The sequence below is a fragment of the Bufo bufo genome, chromosome 7 (assembly GCF_905171765.1).
Source record: "Bufo bufo chromosome 7, aBufBuf1.1, whole genome shotgun sequence".
NCBI classification, from domain to species: Eukaryota; Metazoa; Chordata; class Amphibia; order Anura; family Bufonidae; genus Bufo; species Bufo bufo.
In genome coordinates this window covers 71,155,847-71,167,977 of record NC_053395.1, presented here as the reverse complement: position 1 = coordinate 71,167,977, position 12,131 = coordinate 71,155,847, and the positions used below count along the sequence as shown (strand labels likewise).

Genomic DNA, 12,131 nt, shown 5'->3' with positions numbered 1-12,131 from the left:
AGCCAGAAAAGCCCTGTTTTGCAACTTTTTGAAGACCGAATTCTGGAGTGCAAGGTGTGATAAATTCCCCTCATTACTGCTGTTTCTATAGCACCATCACATTCCCAAGATGTGTACAAGGATGGTCATCGCTCACGTCAGTCTTTGCCCCCATTATGTTTTTGTGGATTGATCTCTCATATGTCCCTGTATATGCATCAGTGGCCGCCAGTACTATATTTCTTTATCCGGTTCCCTGTCTTGTGTGGTGACAGGTTCTCTTGAATAAGGCCTCATGCACACGAACATACTTTCTTTCCGTGTCCGTTTTTTTTTTTTTGCTGACCGTATACTGAACCATTCATTTGAATGAATCCACAAAAAAATGAAAGTTACTCCGTGTGCATTCCGTTTCCATATGTCCGTATTTCCGTTCCGCCAAAAAATATTATAGTACTGTTCTATTAGGGGCCAGCTGTTGCGTTCCCCAAAATACGGAATGCACACGGACGTCATCCATATTTTTGCAGACTGCAAAATATATGCGTTTGTGTGCATGAGGCCTAAATGTGATGGTTAAATTGCATTTCTTTTTCTTTTTCTGTATTTATCGGTTCAGCCGTCGCATGAAATCCAAGAACAGAAACATGCTAGCCAGAAGCAGCAGACAGGAATGGAAGTGATTGCTTTCTCAAAAGACACAGTCTTATCAGACATCCATCTTCGAATCCAGCATAAAAGACAACTCATGGTCAGGCTGAACACGGTTGGACAGCCAGGTAGGAAATTCTCTCTGTTGTATTGAATGTTTCAGACCATTCCTCTAAAAATCTCTTCACCTCATCAGCAGTGCCCTCCAGGAGACGTGAAATCTCTCATTGTAAACTTACAGCCATGTGCTTAGCATTTTCTGTATTAAGAGTGTATACTCATCTCTTTGATTATGCAGCTTCTTCAAGTGCAATGCACATCCGCCCGTTGCCTTGTACGCTGCTGTATGAAAACTGATACAGAGAGGGCTATTGTTTCTTGAAAATGCCACTCAGGGGACTTCCAAAAATGTCTCTCCCCGTGTGCCGTCTTGGCCATCAGATAGAGAGCAGTAGAGTAACAGCACAATTCTGTGTAGATTTGATGTCCGGAAAGTCCTGGTTAGTGGAAAAAAGAGGTCAAGAAAACTTGTCTGACATGTTTGTGTGAGACCTTGTCCATTTTTGTCTGAATGAATGAACAAAGAAACTTGTCTGACATGTTTGTGGAAGACTGTGTCCATGTTATCCGATAGACGGAACAAAGAAGACATGTCTGAAATATGTGTACCAGACATTGTCCCACTTATTTGATAGAATCCTTATGAACAAAGAGACTTGTTTGAAATGTTTGGGCAAGAGAGTTCACTATTGTCTGTCAGGGTTATCTTGGGATTCTGATTTATTGCGGATCTATTGCGGCCATCTCAGTGAGCTGAACAAAGACATAAGAAAAGAACAAATGCTATACAGATACATTTTATTGAATAACTCAGTGGCTATCCAAAATTATTAATTACATGCTGGTTTGAAAACTGTAGGATTATTTTTTTGTCGGACTACCCCTTTAAAGGGAACCTGTCACCGGGATTTTGTGTAAAGAGCTGAGGACATGGGTTGCTAGATGGCCGCTAGCACATCTGCAATATCCAGTCCCCATAGCTCTGTGTGCTTTTATTGTGTAATGAGTCAGGGACAGGACTCCTCTCAGGCTAATTTGCATATGTATCAAATCGTTTTTTTTACACAATAAAAGCACACAGAGCTATGGGGACTGTATATTGCGGATGTGCTAGCAGCCATCTAGCATCCCATGTCCTCAGCTCTATACCCCAAATTCCGGTCACAGGTTCCCTTTAACCCCTTTAGGACACAGCCTTATTTCACCTTAAGGACCAGGCCATTTTTTGCAAATCTGACCAGTGTCACTTTAAGGGGTGATAACTTTAAAACGCTTTGACTTATCCAGGCCATTCTGAGATAGTTTTTTCGTCACATATTGTACTTCATGACACTGGTAAAATGAAGTCAAATTTATTTTTTTTTATTTATAAAAAGAATACCAAATTTACCAACAATTTGTAAAAAATTGCAAATTTCCAAGTTTCAATTTCCCTACTTCTATAATACATAGTAATACCTCCAAAAATAGTTATTACTTTACATTCCCCATATGTCTACTTCACGTTTGGATCATTTTGGGAATGATATTTTATTTATTTTGGGGATGTTACAAGGCTAGGAAGTTTAGAAGCAAATCTTGAAATTTTTCAGAAATTTTCAAAAACCCAATTTTTAGGGACCAGTTCAGGTCTGAAGTCACTTTGCGAGGCTTACATAATAGAAACCACCCAAAAATGAAACTACACCCCTCAAGCTATTTAAAACTGATTTTACAAATGTCGTTAACCCTTTAGGTGTTCCACAAGAGTTAATGGCAAATAAAGATAAAATTTCATAATTTAGATTTTTTTGCAAACTTTCCATTTTAATCCATTTTTTCCAGTAACAAAGCAAGGGTTAACAGCCAAACAAAACTCAATATTTATTGCCCCGATTCTGTAGTTTGCAGAAACACCCCATATGTGGCTGTAAACTACTGTACGGGCACACGGTAGGGCGCAGAGCGAAAGGTGCGCCATATGGTTTTTGGAAGGCAGATTTTGATGGACTGGTTTATTTACACCATGTCCCATTTGAAGCCCCCCTGATGCACCCCTAGAGTAGAAACTCCATAAAAGTGACCCCATCTAAGAAACTACACCCCACAAGGTATTCAAAACTGATTTTACGAACTTTGTTAACCCTTTAGGTGTTGCACAAGAGTTATTGGCAAATGGGGATGAAATTTGAGAATTTAGATGGGGTCACTTTTTGGGAGTTGCTACTCTAGGGGTGCATCAGGGGGGCTTCAAAAGGGACATGGTGTCAATAAAAAAGGCCATCAAAATCGGCCTTCCAGAAACCATGTCGCTCCTTTCCTTTTGCGCTCTGCCTTTTAGTGATACAGCAGTTTACGACCACAAATGTGGCGTTTCTGTAAACTGCAGTATCAGGGTAATAAATATAAAGTTTTGTTTGGTTGTTAACCCTTGCTTTGTTATCGGATAAAACGGATTGAAATGGCTGTTTTGGCACCGTTTTTAATTTAAAAATTTTGACCGTGTTAATCTGGGGTGTTAGGTCATGGGGTATTTTTAAAGAGGAGATACAATTATTTGGGTTTTAGACTATATTATCCTTTTTGATCCAATTTTTTTTTTTGTATCTCTAAAGTCTAAGAGTCATTTTTTTTTTTTTTTTTTTTTTTTTTAGCCGATTATCTTATGTAGGGGCTCATTTTTTGCGGGATGAGAGGACGGTTTTATTGGCACTATTTGGGGGCTAGATGACTTTTTGATCGCTTACTATTAAACTTTTTGTTATGTAAGGTGACAAAAAAAAGTTCTTTTTTTGCACCGTGTAATCTGGGGGCTTAGGTCATTGGGTATTTTTATAGAGGAGATTATTACCGACGCGGAGATACCTAATTTGTATACTTTTTTTAGATTATTTTAGTTTTTACTATTTTTTGGGTTTCTCAAGTCTGAGAACCATAGTTTTTTTTATCCGATTGTCAGTGGCTACATTGGGATATAAATTTAGTACTCCATGGAAGTGTCGTACTCCCTGAAGCAACCAATAATGCAGAGGCCCGGATGATCGGGGCACGTGTCACATTGAGTAGTGGTGTCCTTCCGTATCCCCCTCCTGTGACACACTCTGCACCTTTTTTGGGTCCGTCCCTTCTTTCCAGTATGGGGGACCACACCTGGAAAGTGTTGGCCAGGGACGATCCGGGCGCCTCCAGTTCCCGAGGTACTCCGGCCTGCTCTTTCCCGGTCCGAAAAGATCAGGGCCTTGAGGACTGCCTCATAGAACTGAAGGAATGTCCCTTTGTTGCCAGCGCTCCGGGACAGCACAAAAGAGTTGTACAAGGCAACCTGTACCAAGTAGACCGCAACTTTTTTGTACCATGCCCGGGTTTTGCGCATGGCATTATATGGCTTGAGGACTTGATCAGAGAGATCAACTCCTCCCATATACCGATTGTAGTCGGCGATGCAATCGGGCTTCAGGACCGTTGCCGCTGTACCTCGCACAGGGACAGGGGTATTGCCGTTACCATGAATTGTGGACAGTATAAGGACATCCCTCTTGTCCTTATATCTGACCAGCAACAGGTTTCCAGTGGTAAGGGCAGGGGTCTCACCCCTGGGGATAGGTACCTGGAGGGGGTGGGCAGGGAGGCCGCGTTGATTTTTCCGCACGGTCCCACAAGCGGACGTGGATCTGGCGGCGAGGGACTGGAACAAGGGGATACTAGTATAAAAGTTATCCACGTAAAGGTGGTAACCCTTATCTAGCAGTGTGTGCATAAGGTCCCACACAAGTTTCCCGCTAACACCCAGAGTGGGGGGACATTCTGGGGGTTCGATACGGGAATCTCACACCTCGTACACACGAAACTTGTAAGTGTACCCTGAGGTACTCTCACAAAGTTTGTACAGCTTCACGCCATACCTCGCCCGCTTTGAGGGAACATACTGGCAGAAAATGAGTCTCCCCTTGAACGCAATGAGAGACTCATCAACCGCGACCTCCCTTCCAGGTACATAGGTCTGTACAAATTTGGTCCCAAAGTGATCGATGATGGCCTGATTTTGTACAGGCGGTCATAGGCAGGATCACCTCGGGGGGGACATGCTGCATTATCTGAATAATGCAGGCATTTCCGGATGGCCTCAAACTGGGAGCGTGTCATGGCCATACTGTAAAGTGGGGTCTGGTAGAGGACGTCCCAACTCCAGTAATGCCTGACACTAGGTTTCTTGACTAGGCCCATATGCAGCACGAGGCCCAAAAATGTCCTCATCTCGGCTTCACTGACCGGCGTCCAGCTACCGGGCCTAGCCAAAAAGTAGCCCGGGTGTTGAGCAACGAACTGTTGAGTGTACAGGTTCGTCTGCTCCACCATTAGATTTACCAGTTGGTCACAAAAAAAATGACTAAAAAAGTCATATTCAGTGAAGCCCACTGTGGAAATCTGGATTCCTGGTTGGCCTACAAAATCAGGAATCACTGGCTCAAATCGCTCTCGGGTATACCAGACAAGTTCACCGGCAGGGAGCTCCGGTGGATTTAACTGGTGGGCCGTAAAACTAGTACGAGCCCCAGAGCTGGTCGTACTAGGGTGGGCCACAGGGTCCCTAACATGGTGGTCCCCTTGCTCCGCCTGGCGGCGTCTCCGCCGCCTTGGGGGCTCATCATCATCATCGCTAGATGATGAGGAGGACGCGGATGACAACAGGAAAGTGGGGTCATCCTTGTCCTCACTGGGCCTCTCGGACTCGGAGGCAAGCTGGGCGTATGCCTCCTCGGCCGAGAACATCCGGCGGGCCATAGGGGAGTGTGTGTCTGCGTGTGTATGTGCGTGCGTGTAAATCTTTATTGGGTGTGGGGGCACGGGTGTTCGCGGACTTATCCCTAAAACTAACAGAAAAAAAAAAAGACTGATAACCGCTGATAAACCGCTGATAAACCGTCCGAAGTTGATCAGCGGTGGGGTGTGCTATGCGCTAACAGTGGCCAGACGCTAAGAGTGCCGGCCACAGTCAGCGTACGCACGAGAAAAAAAAAAAACTGCCTGCGCCCCAAAAAAGTTGTGGGGGGGACAGGGGGGAAAGCGGCAGCACCCCTGGGGGGTCTAGAGGCACAAAGCTGTGCTGTGGACCCCAGAGATTCTAATTAGGGTGATGCAATCAAACTTTTTTTTCCCACTAACTTTCCCTTTTATATCCCTGCCTAGCCCAACCTTTCCCTAGCCTTTCCCTAATTACCTGGCTGATCAGATGGGGGGGTGCTGGGGCACAGATCGGGTCCTGGGGGCAAGGATGGGTGCTGGGGCACAGATGGGGTGATGCTGGCTCAGATCCACACGTGCACTGCAGCGCTCCTCTCTCCTCCGCTCCGGGACACAAAAGGAGGAGGAGAGGAGCGCTGCCAAGATTTGAATCTCCCGCCCCCCCCGCCCACCTACCAATCAGAGGCGATCCTGAGAGGTGATGTCACATCACCTCTCAGGATCGCAGGATGGTGATTGGTGGGGTAAAATCACACCACCGATCACCATCCTGTTCCGGGTTATCGGGTCCTCAGAGACCCGAATAACCCGGAAACGCAGCAAACCGCAGGTCTGAATTGACCTGCGGTTTGCTGCGATCGCCGACATCTAGCCAAGGCATCTAGCCAAGGTGCCTGCTCAATGATTTGAGCAGACACCGGGTTCCGATCACCGCCCGCCGGGCGGCGGTGATCGGAACCATACATGACGTACCGGTACGTCATGTGTCCTTAAGTACCAGGACAACATGCCGTACTGGTACGTCATGTGTCCTGAAGAGGTTAAGTGCATTTTAAACCCTTAGAGACGTAACTGATTTTAACCTAAAGAGGTTGTCTCACTTCAGCAAAAAGGCATGTATCATGTAGGTAAAGTTAATACAAGGCACTTACTAATGTATTGTGATTCCATATTGCTTCTTTTGCTTGCTTGAGTCATTTTTCTATTACATTATACACTGGTCGTATCCAAGGGTTACGACCACCCTGCAATCCAGTAATCTTGCTTGCACACTATAGGAAAAGAATCCGGCCTCTCTGGTGGCCAAGACCGTTTATTGTGCATAGGCCAGGTCTCTGCTGGATTGCAGGGTGGTCATAACCTCTGGAAACAAGCAGTGTATAATGTGATGGAAAACTAAATAAAGCCAGAAAAGGAGGCAATATGGACAATCACAATAGATTAGTAAGTGCCTGGTATTAACTTTCTCTACATGATAAATGCCACTTGGTGAAGTCAGACAACCTCTTTAAAGAGGACCTTTCACTGATCCTGACGTTGTGAACTAAGTATACAGACATGTAGAGCGGCGCCCGGGGATCTCACTGCACTTACTATTATCCCTGGGCGCCGCTCCGTTCTCCTGCTATGCCCTCTGGTATCTTCGGTCACTAAGTTATGGTAGGCGGAGACTAAGTTATGGTAGGTGGAGCCTGCCCTTGTTCTGCTGTAGCGCTGGCCAATGGCAGTGCAGAGCTCACAGCCTGGGAGAAAAGAACCTCCCAGGCTGTGAGCTCTGTGCTGCCATTGGCCAGCGCTACAGCAGAATAAGGGCAGACTCCGCCTACCATAACTTAGTGACCGAAGATACCGGAGGGCATAGCGGGAGAACGGAGCGGCTCCCAGGTATAATAGTAAGTGCAGTGAGATCCCCGGGCGCCGCTCTCCATGTCTGTATACTTAGTTCACAATGTCAGGATCAGTGAAAGGTCCTCTTTAACCACCTCCGGACTGCTGTACGCACAGACGCGTCCTGGAGGTGGTTGATTCATTCCGAGTGGACGCATATACGCGTCATCTCGCGAGACGCGAGATTTCCTGTGAACGCGCGCACACAGGCGCGCGTGCTCATAGGAACGGAAGGTAAGAGAGTTGATCTCCAGCCTGCCAGCGGCGATCGTTCGCTGGCAGGCTGGAGATGTGTTTTTTTTAACCCCTAACAGGTATATTAGACGCTGTTTTGATAACAGCGTCTAATATACCTGCTACCTGGTCCTCTGGTGGTCCCCTTTGTTTGGATCGACCACCAGAGGACACAGGTAGCTCAGTAAAGTAGCACCAAGCACCACTACACTACACTACACCCCCCCCCCCGTCACTTATTAACCCCTTATTAGCCCCTGATCACCCCATATAGACTCCCTGATCACCCCATATAGACTCCCTGATCACCCCCCTGTCATTGATTACCCCCCTGTCATTGATCAACCCCCTGTAAAGCTCCATTCAGATGTCCGCATGATTTTTACGGATCCACTGATAGATGGATCGGATCCGCAAAACGCATCCGGACGTCTGAATGAAGCCTTACAGGGGCATGATCAATGACTGTGGTTATCACCCCATATAGACTCCCTGATCACCCCCCTGTCATTGATCACCCCCCTGTCATTGATTACCCCCCTGTAAAGCTCCATTCAGACGTCCGCATGATTTTTACGGATCCACTGATAGATGGATCGGATCCGCAAAACGCATCCGGACGTCTGAATGAAGCCTTACAGGGGCATGATCAATGACTGTGGTGATCACCCCATATAGACTCCCTGATCACCCCCCTGTAAAGCTCCATTCAGATGTCCGCATGATTTTTACGGATCCACTGATAGATGGATCGGATCCGCAAAACGCATCCGGACGTCTGAATGAAGCCTTACAGGGGCATGATCAATGACTGTGGTTATCACCCCATATAGACTCCCTGATCACCCCCCTGTCATTGATCACCCCCCTGTCATTGATTACCCCCCTGTAAAGCTCCATTCAGACGTCCGCATGATTTTTACGGATCCACTGATAGATGGATCGGATCCGCAAAACGCATCCGGACGTCTGAATGAAGCCTTACAGGGGCATGATCAATGACTGTGGTTATCACCCCATATAGACTCCCTGATCACCCCCCTGTCATTGATCACCCCCCTGTCATTGATTACCCCCCTGTAAAGCTCCATTCAGACGTCCGCATGATTTTTACGGATCCACTGATAGATGGATCGGATCCGCAAAACGCATCCGGACGTCTGAATGAAGCCTTACAGGGGCATGATCAATGACTGTGGTTATCACCCCATATAGACTCCCTGATCACCCCCCTGTCATTGATTACCCCCCTGTAAAGCTCCATTCAGACGTCCGCATGATTTTTACGGATCCACTGATAGATGGATCGGATCCGCAAAACGCATCCGGACGTCTGAATGAAGCCTTACAGGGGCATGATCAATGACTGTGGTGATCACCCCATATAGACTCCCTGATCACCACCCCTGTCATTGATCACCACCCCTGTCATTGATAACTCCCCCTGTCATTGATCACCCCCCTGTCATTGATCACCCCTCTGTAAGGCTCCATTCAGACGTCCGCATGATTTTTACGGATCCACTGATAGATGGATCGGATCCGCAAAACGCATACGGACGTCTGAATGAAGCCTTACACGGGCGTGATCAATGACTGTGGTTATCACCCCATATAGACTCCCTGATCACCCCCCTGTCATTGATCACCCCCCTGTCATTGATCACCCCCCTGTCATTGATCACCCCCCTGTCATTGATCACCCCCCTGTCATTGATCACCACCCCTGTCATTGATCACCCCCCCCCTGTCATTGATCACCCCCCCTGTCATTGATCACCCCCCCTGTCATTGATCACCACCCCTGTCATTGATCACCCCCCCTGTCATTGATCACCCCCCCTGTCATTGATCACCCCCCCTGTCATTGATCACCCCCCCTGTCATTGATCACCCCCCTGTCATTGATCACCCCCCTGTAAGGCTCCATTCAGACATTTTTTTGGCCCAAGTTAGCGGAATTATTATTTTTTTTTCTTACAAAGTCTCATATTCCACTAACTTGTGACAAAAAATTAAATCTCACATGAACTCACCATACCCCTCACGGAATCCAAATGCGTAAAATTTTTTAGACATTTATATTCCAGACTTCTTCTCACGCTTTAGGGCCCCTAGAATGCCAGGGCAGTATAAATACCCCACATGTGACCCCATTTCGGAAAGAAGACACCCCCAGGTATTCCGTGAGGGGCATATTGAGTCCATGAAAGATTGAAATTTTTGTCCCAAGTTAGCGGAACGGGAGACTTTGTGAGAAAAAAATAAAAAATATCAATTTCCGCTAACTTGTGCCAAAAAAAAAAAATTTCTATGAACTCGCCATGCCCCTCATTGAATACCTTGGGGTGTCTTCTTTCCAAAATGGGGTCACATGTGGGGTATTTATACTGCCCTGGCATTCTAGGGGCCCCAAAGCGTGAGAAGAAGTCTGGTATCCAAATGTCTAAAAATGCCCTCCTAAAAGGAATTTGGGCCCCTTTGCGCATCTAGGCTGCAAAAAAGTGTCACACATCTGGTATCGCCGTACTCAGGAGAAGTTGGGGAATGTGTTTTGGGGTGTCATTTTACATATACCCATGCTGGGTGAGATAAATATCTTGGTCAAATGCCAACTTTGTATAAAAAAATGGGAAAAGTTGTCTTTTGCCAAGATATTTCTCTCACCCAGCATGGGTATATGTAAAAAGACACCCCAAAACACATTCCCCAACTTCTCCCGAGTACGGAGATACCACATGTGTGACACTTTTTTGCAGCCTAGGTGGGCAAAGGGGCCCATATTCCAAAGAGCACCTTTTGGATTTCACTGGTCATTTACCTACTTACCACACATTAGGGCCCCTGGAAAATGCCAGGGCAGTATAACTACCCCATATTCCAAAGAGCACCTTTTGGATTTCACTGGTCATTTACCTACTTACCACACATTAGGGCCCCTGGAAAATGCCAGGGCAGTATAACTACCCCACAAGTGACCCCATTTTGGAAAGAAGACACCCCAAGGTATTCCGTGAGGGGCATGGCGAGTTCCTAGAATTTTTTATTTTTTGTCACAAGTTAGTGGAAAATGATGATTTTTTTTTTTTTTTTTTCATACAAAGTCTCATATTCCACTAACTTGTGACAAAAAATAAAAACTTCCATGAACTCACTATGCCCATCAGCGAATACCTTGGGGTCTATTCTTTCCAAAATGGGGTCACTTGTGGGGTAGGTATATTGCCCTGGTATTTTAGGGGCCCAAATGTGTGGTAAGGAGTTTGAAATCAAATTCTGTAAAAAATGACGAGTGAAATCCGAAAGGTGCTCTTTGGAATATGGGCCCCTTTGCAAAAAAGTGTCACACATCTGGTATCTCCGTACTCAGGAGAAGGTGGAGAATGTGTTTTGGGGTGTCATTTTACATATACCCATGCTGGGTGAGATAAATATCTTGGTCAAATGCCAACTTTGTATAAAAAAATGGGAAAAGTTGTCTTTTGCCAAGATATTTCTCTCACCCAGCATGGGTATATGTAAAAAGACACCCCAAAACACATTCCCCAACTTCTCCTGAGTACGGAGATACCACATGTGTGGCACTTTTTTGCAGCCTAGGTGGGCAAAGGGGCCCATATTCCAAAGAGCACCTTTTGGATTTCACTGGTCATTTACCTACTTACCACACATTAGGGCCCCTGGAAAATGCCAGGGCAGTATAACTACCCCACAAGTGACCCCATTTTGGAAAGAAGACACCCCAAGGTATTCCGTGAGGGGCATGGCGAGTTCCTAGAATTTTTTATTTTTTGTCACAAGTTAGTGGAAAATGATGATTTTTTTTTTTTTTTCATACAAAGTCTCATATTCCACTAACTTGTGACAAAAAATAAAAACTTCCATGAACTCACTATGCCCATCAGCGAATACCTTGGGGTCTCTTCTTTCCAAAATGGGGTCACTTGTGGGGTAGTTATACTGCCCTGGCATTCTAGGGGCCCAAATGTGTGGTAAGGAGTTTGAAATCAAATTCTGTAAAAAATGACGAGTGAAATCCGAAAGGTGCTCTTTGGAATATGGGCCCCTTTGCCCACCTAGGCTGCAAAAAAGTGTCACACATCTGGTATCTCCGTATTCAGGAGAAGTTGGGGAATGTGTTTTGGGGTGTCTTTTTACATATACCCATGCTGGGTGAGAGAAATATCTTGGCAAAAGACAACTTTTCCCATTTTTTTTATACAAAGTTGGCATTTGACCAAGATATTTATCTCACCCAGCATGGGTATATGTAAAATGACACCCCAACACACATTCCCCAACTTCTACTGAATACGGAGATACCAGATGTGTGACACTTTTTTGCAGCCTAGGTGGGCAAAGGGGCCCACATTCCAAAGAGCACCTTTCGGATTTCACTCGTCATTTTTTACAGAATTTGATTTCAAACTCCTTACCACACATTTGGGCCCCTAGAATGCCAGGGCAGTATAACTACCCCACAAGTGACCCCATTTTGGAAAGAAGAGACCCCAAGGTATTTCGTGATGGGCATAGTGAGTTCATGGAAGTTTTTATTTTTTGTCACAAGTTAGTGGAATATGAGACTTTGTAAGAAA

The 12,131-nt window shown here is 45.8% G+C and overlaps 1 protein-coding gene across 2 annotated transcripts in view; it reads left to right on the top strand.

Annotated features, from left to right (window-relative positions):
• METTL22 (methyltransferase like 22) overlaps positions 1–12,131 on the top strand; it is a 307,308-nt gene that overhangs the window by 22,041 nt on the left and 273,136 nt on the right. For both annotated transcript variants that reach the window (XM_040440780.1, XM_040440779.1), the window contains exon 2: positions 599–758. In XM_040440780.1, the coding sequence (XP_040296714.1) occupies positions 653–758 (106 nt within the window). In that variant the 5' untranslated portion in view covers positions 599–652. The remainder of the gene's footprint in view (positions 1–598; positions 759–12,131) is intronic.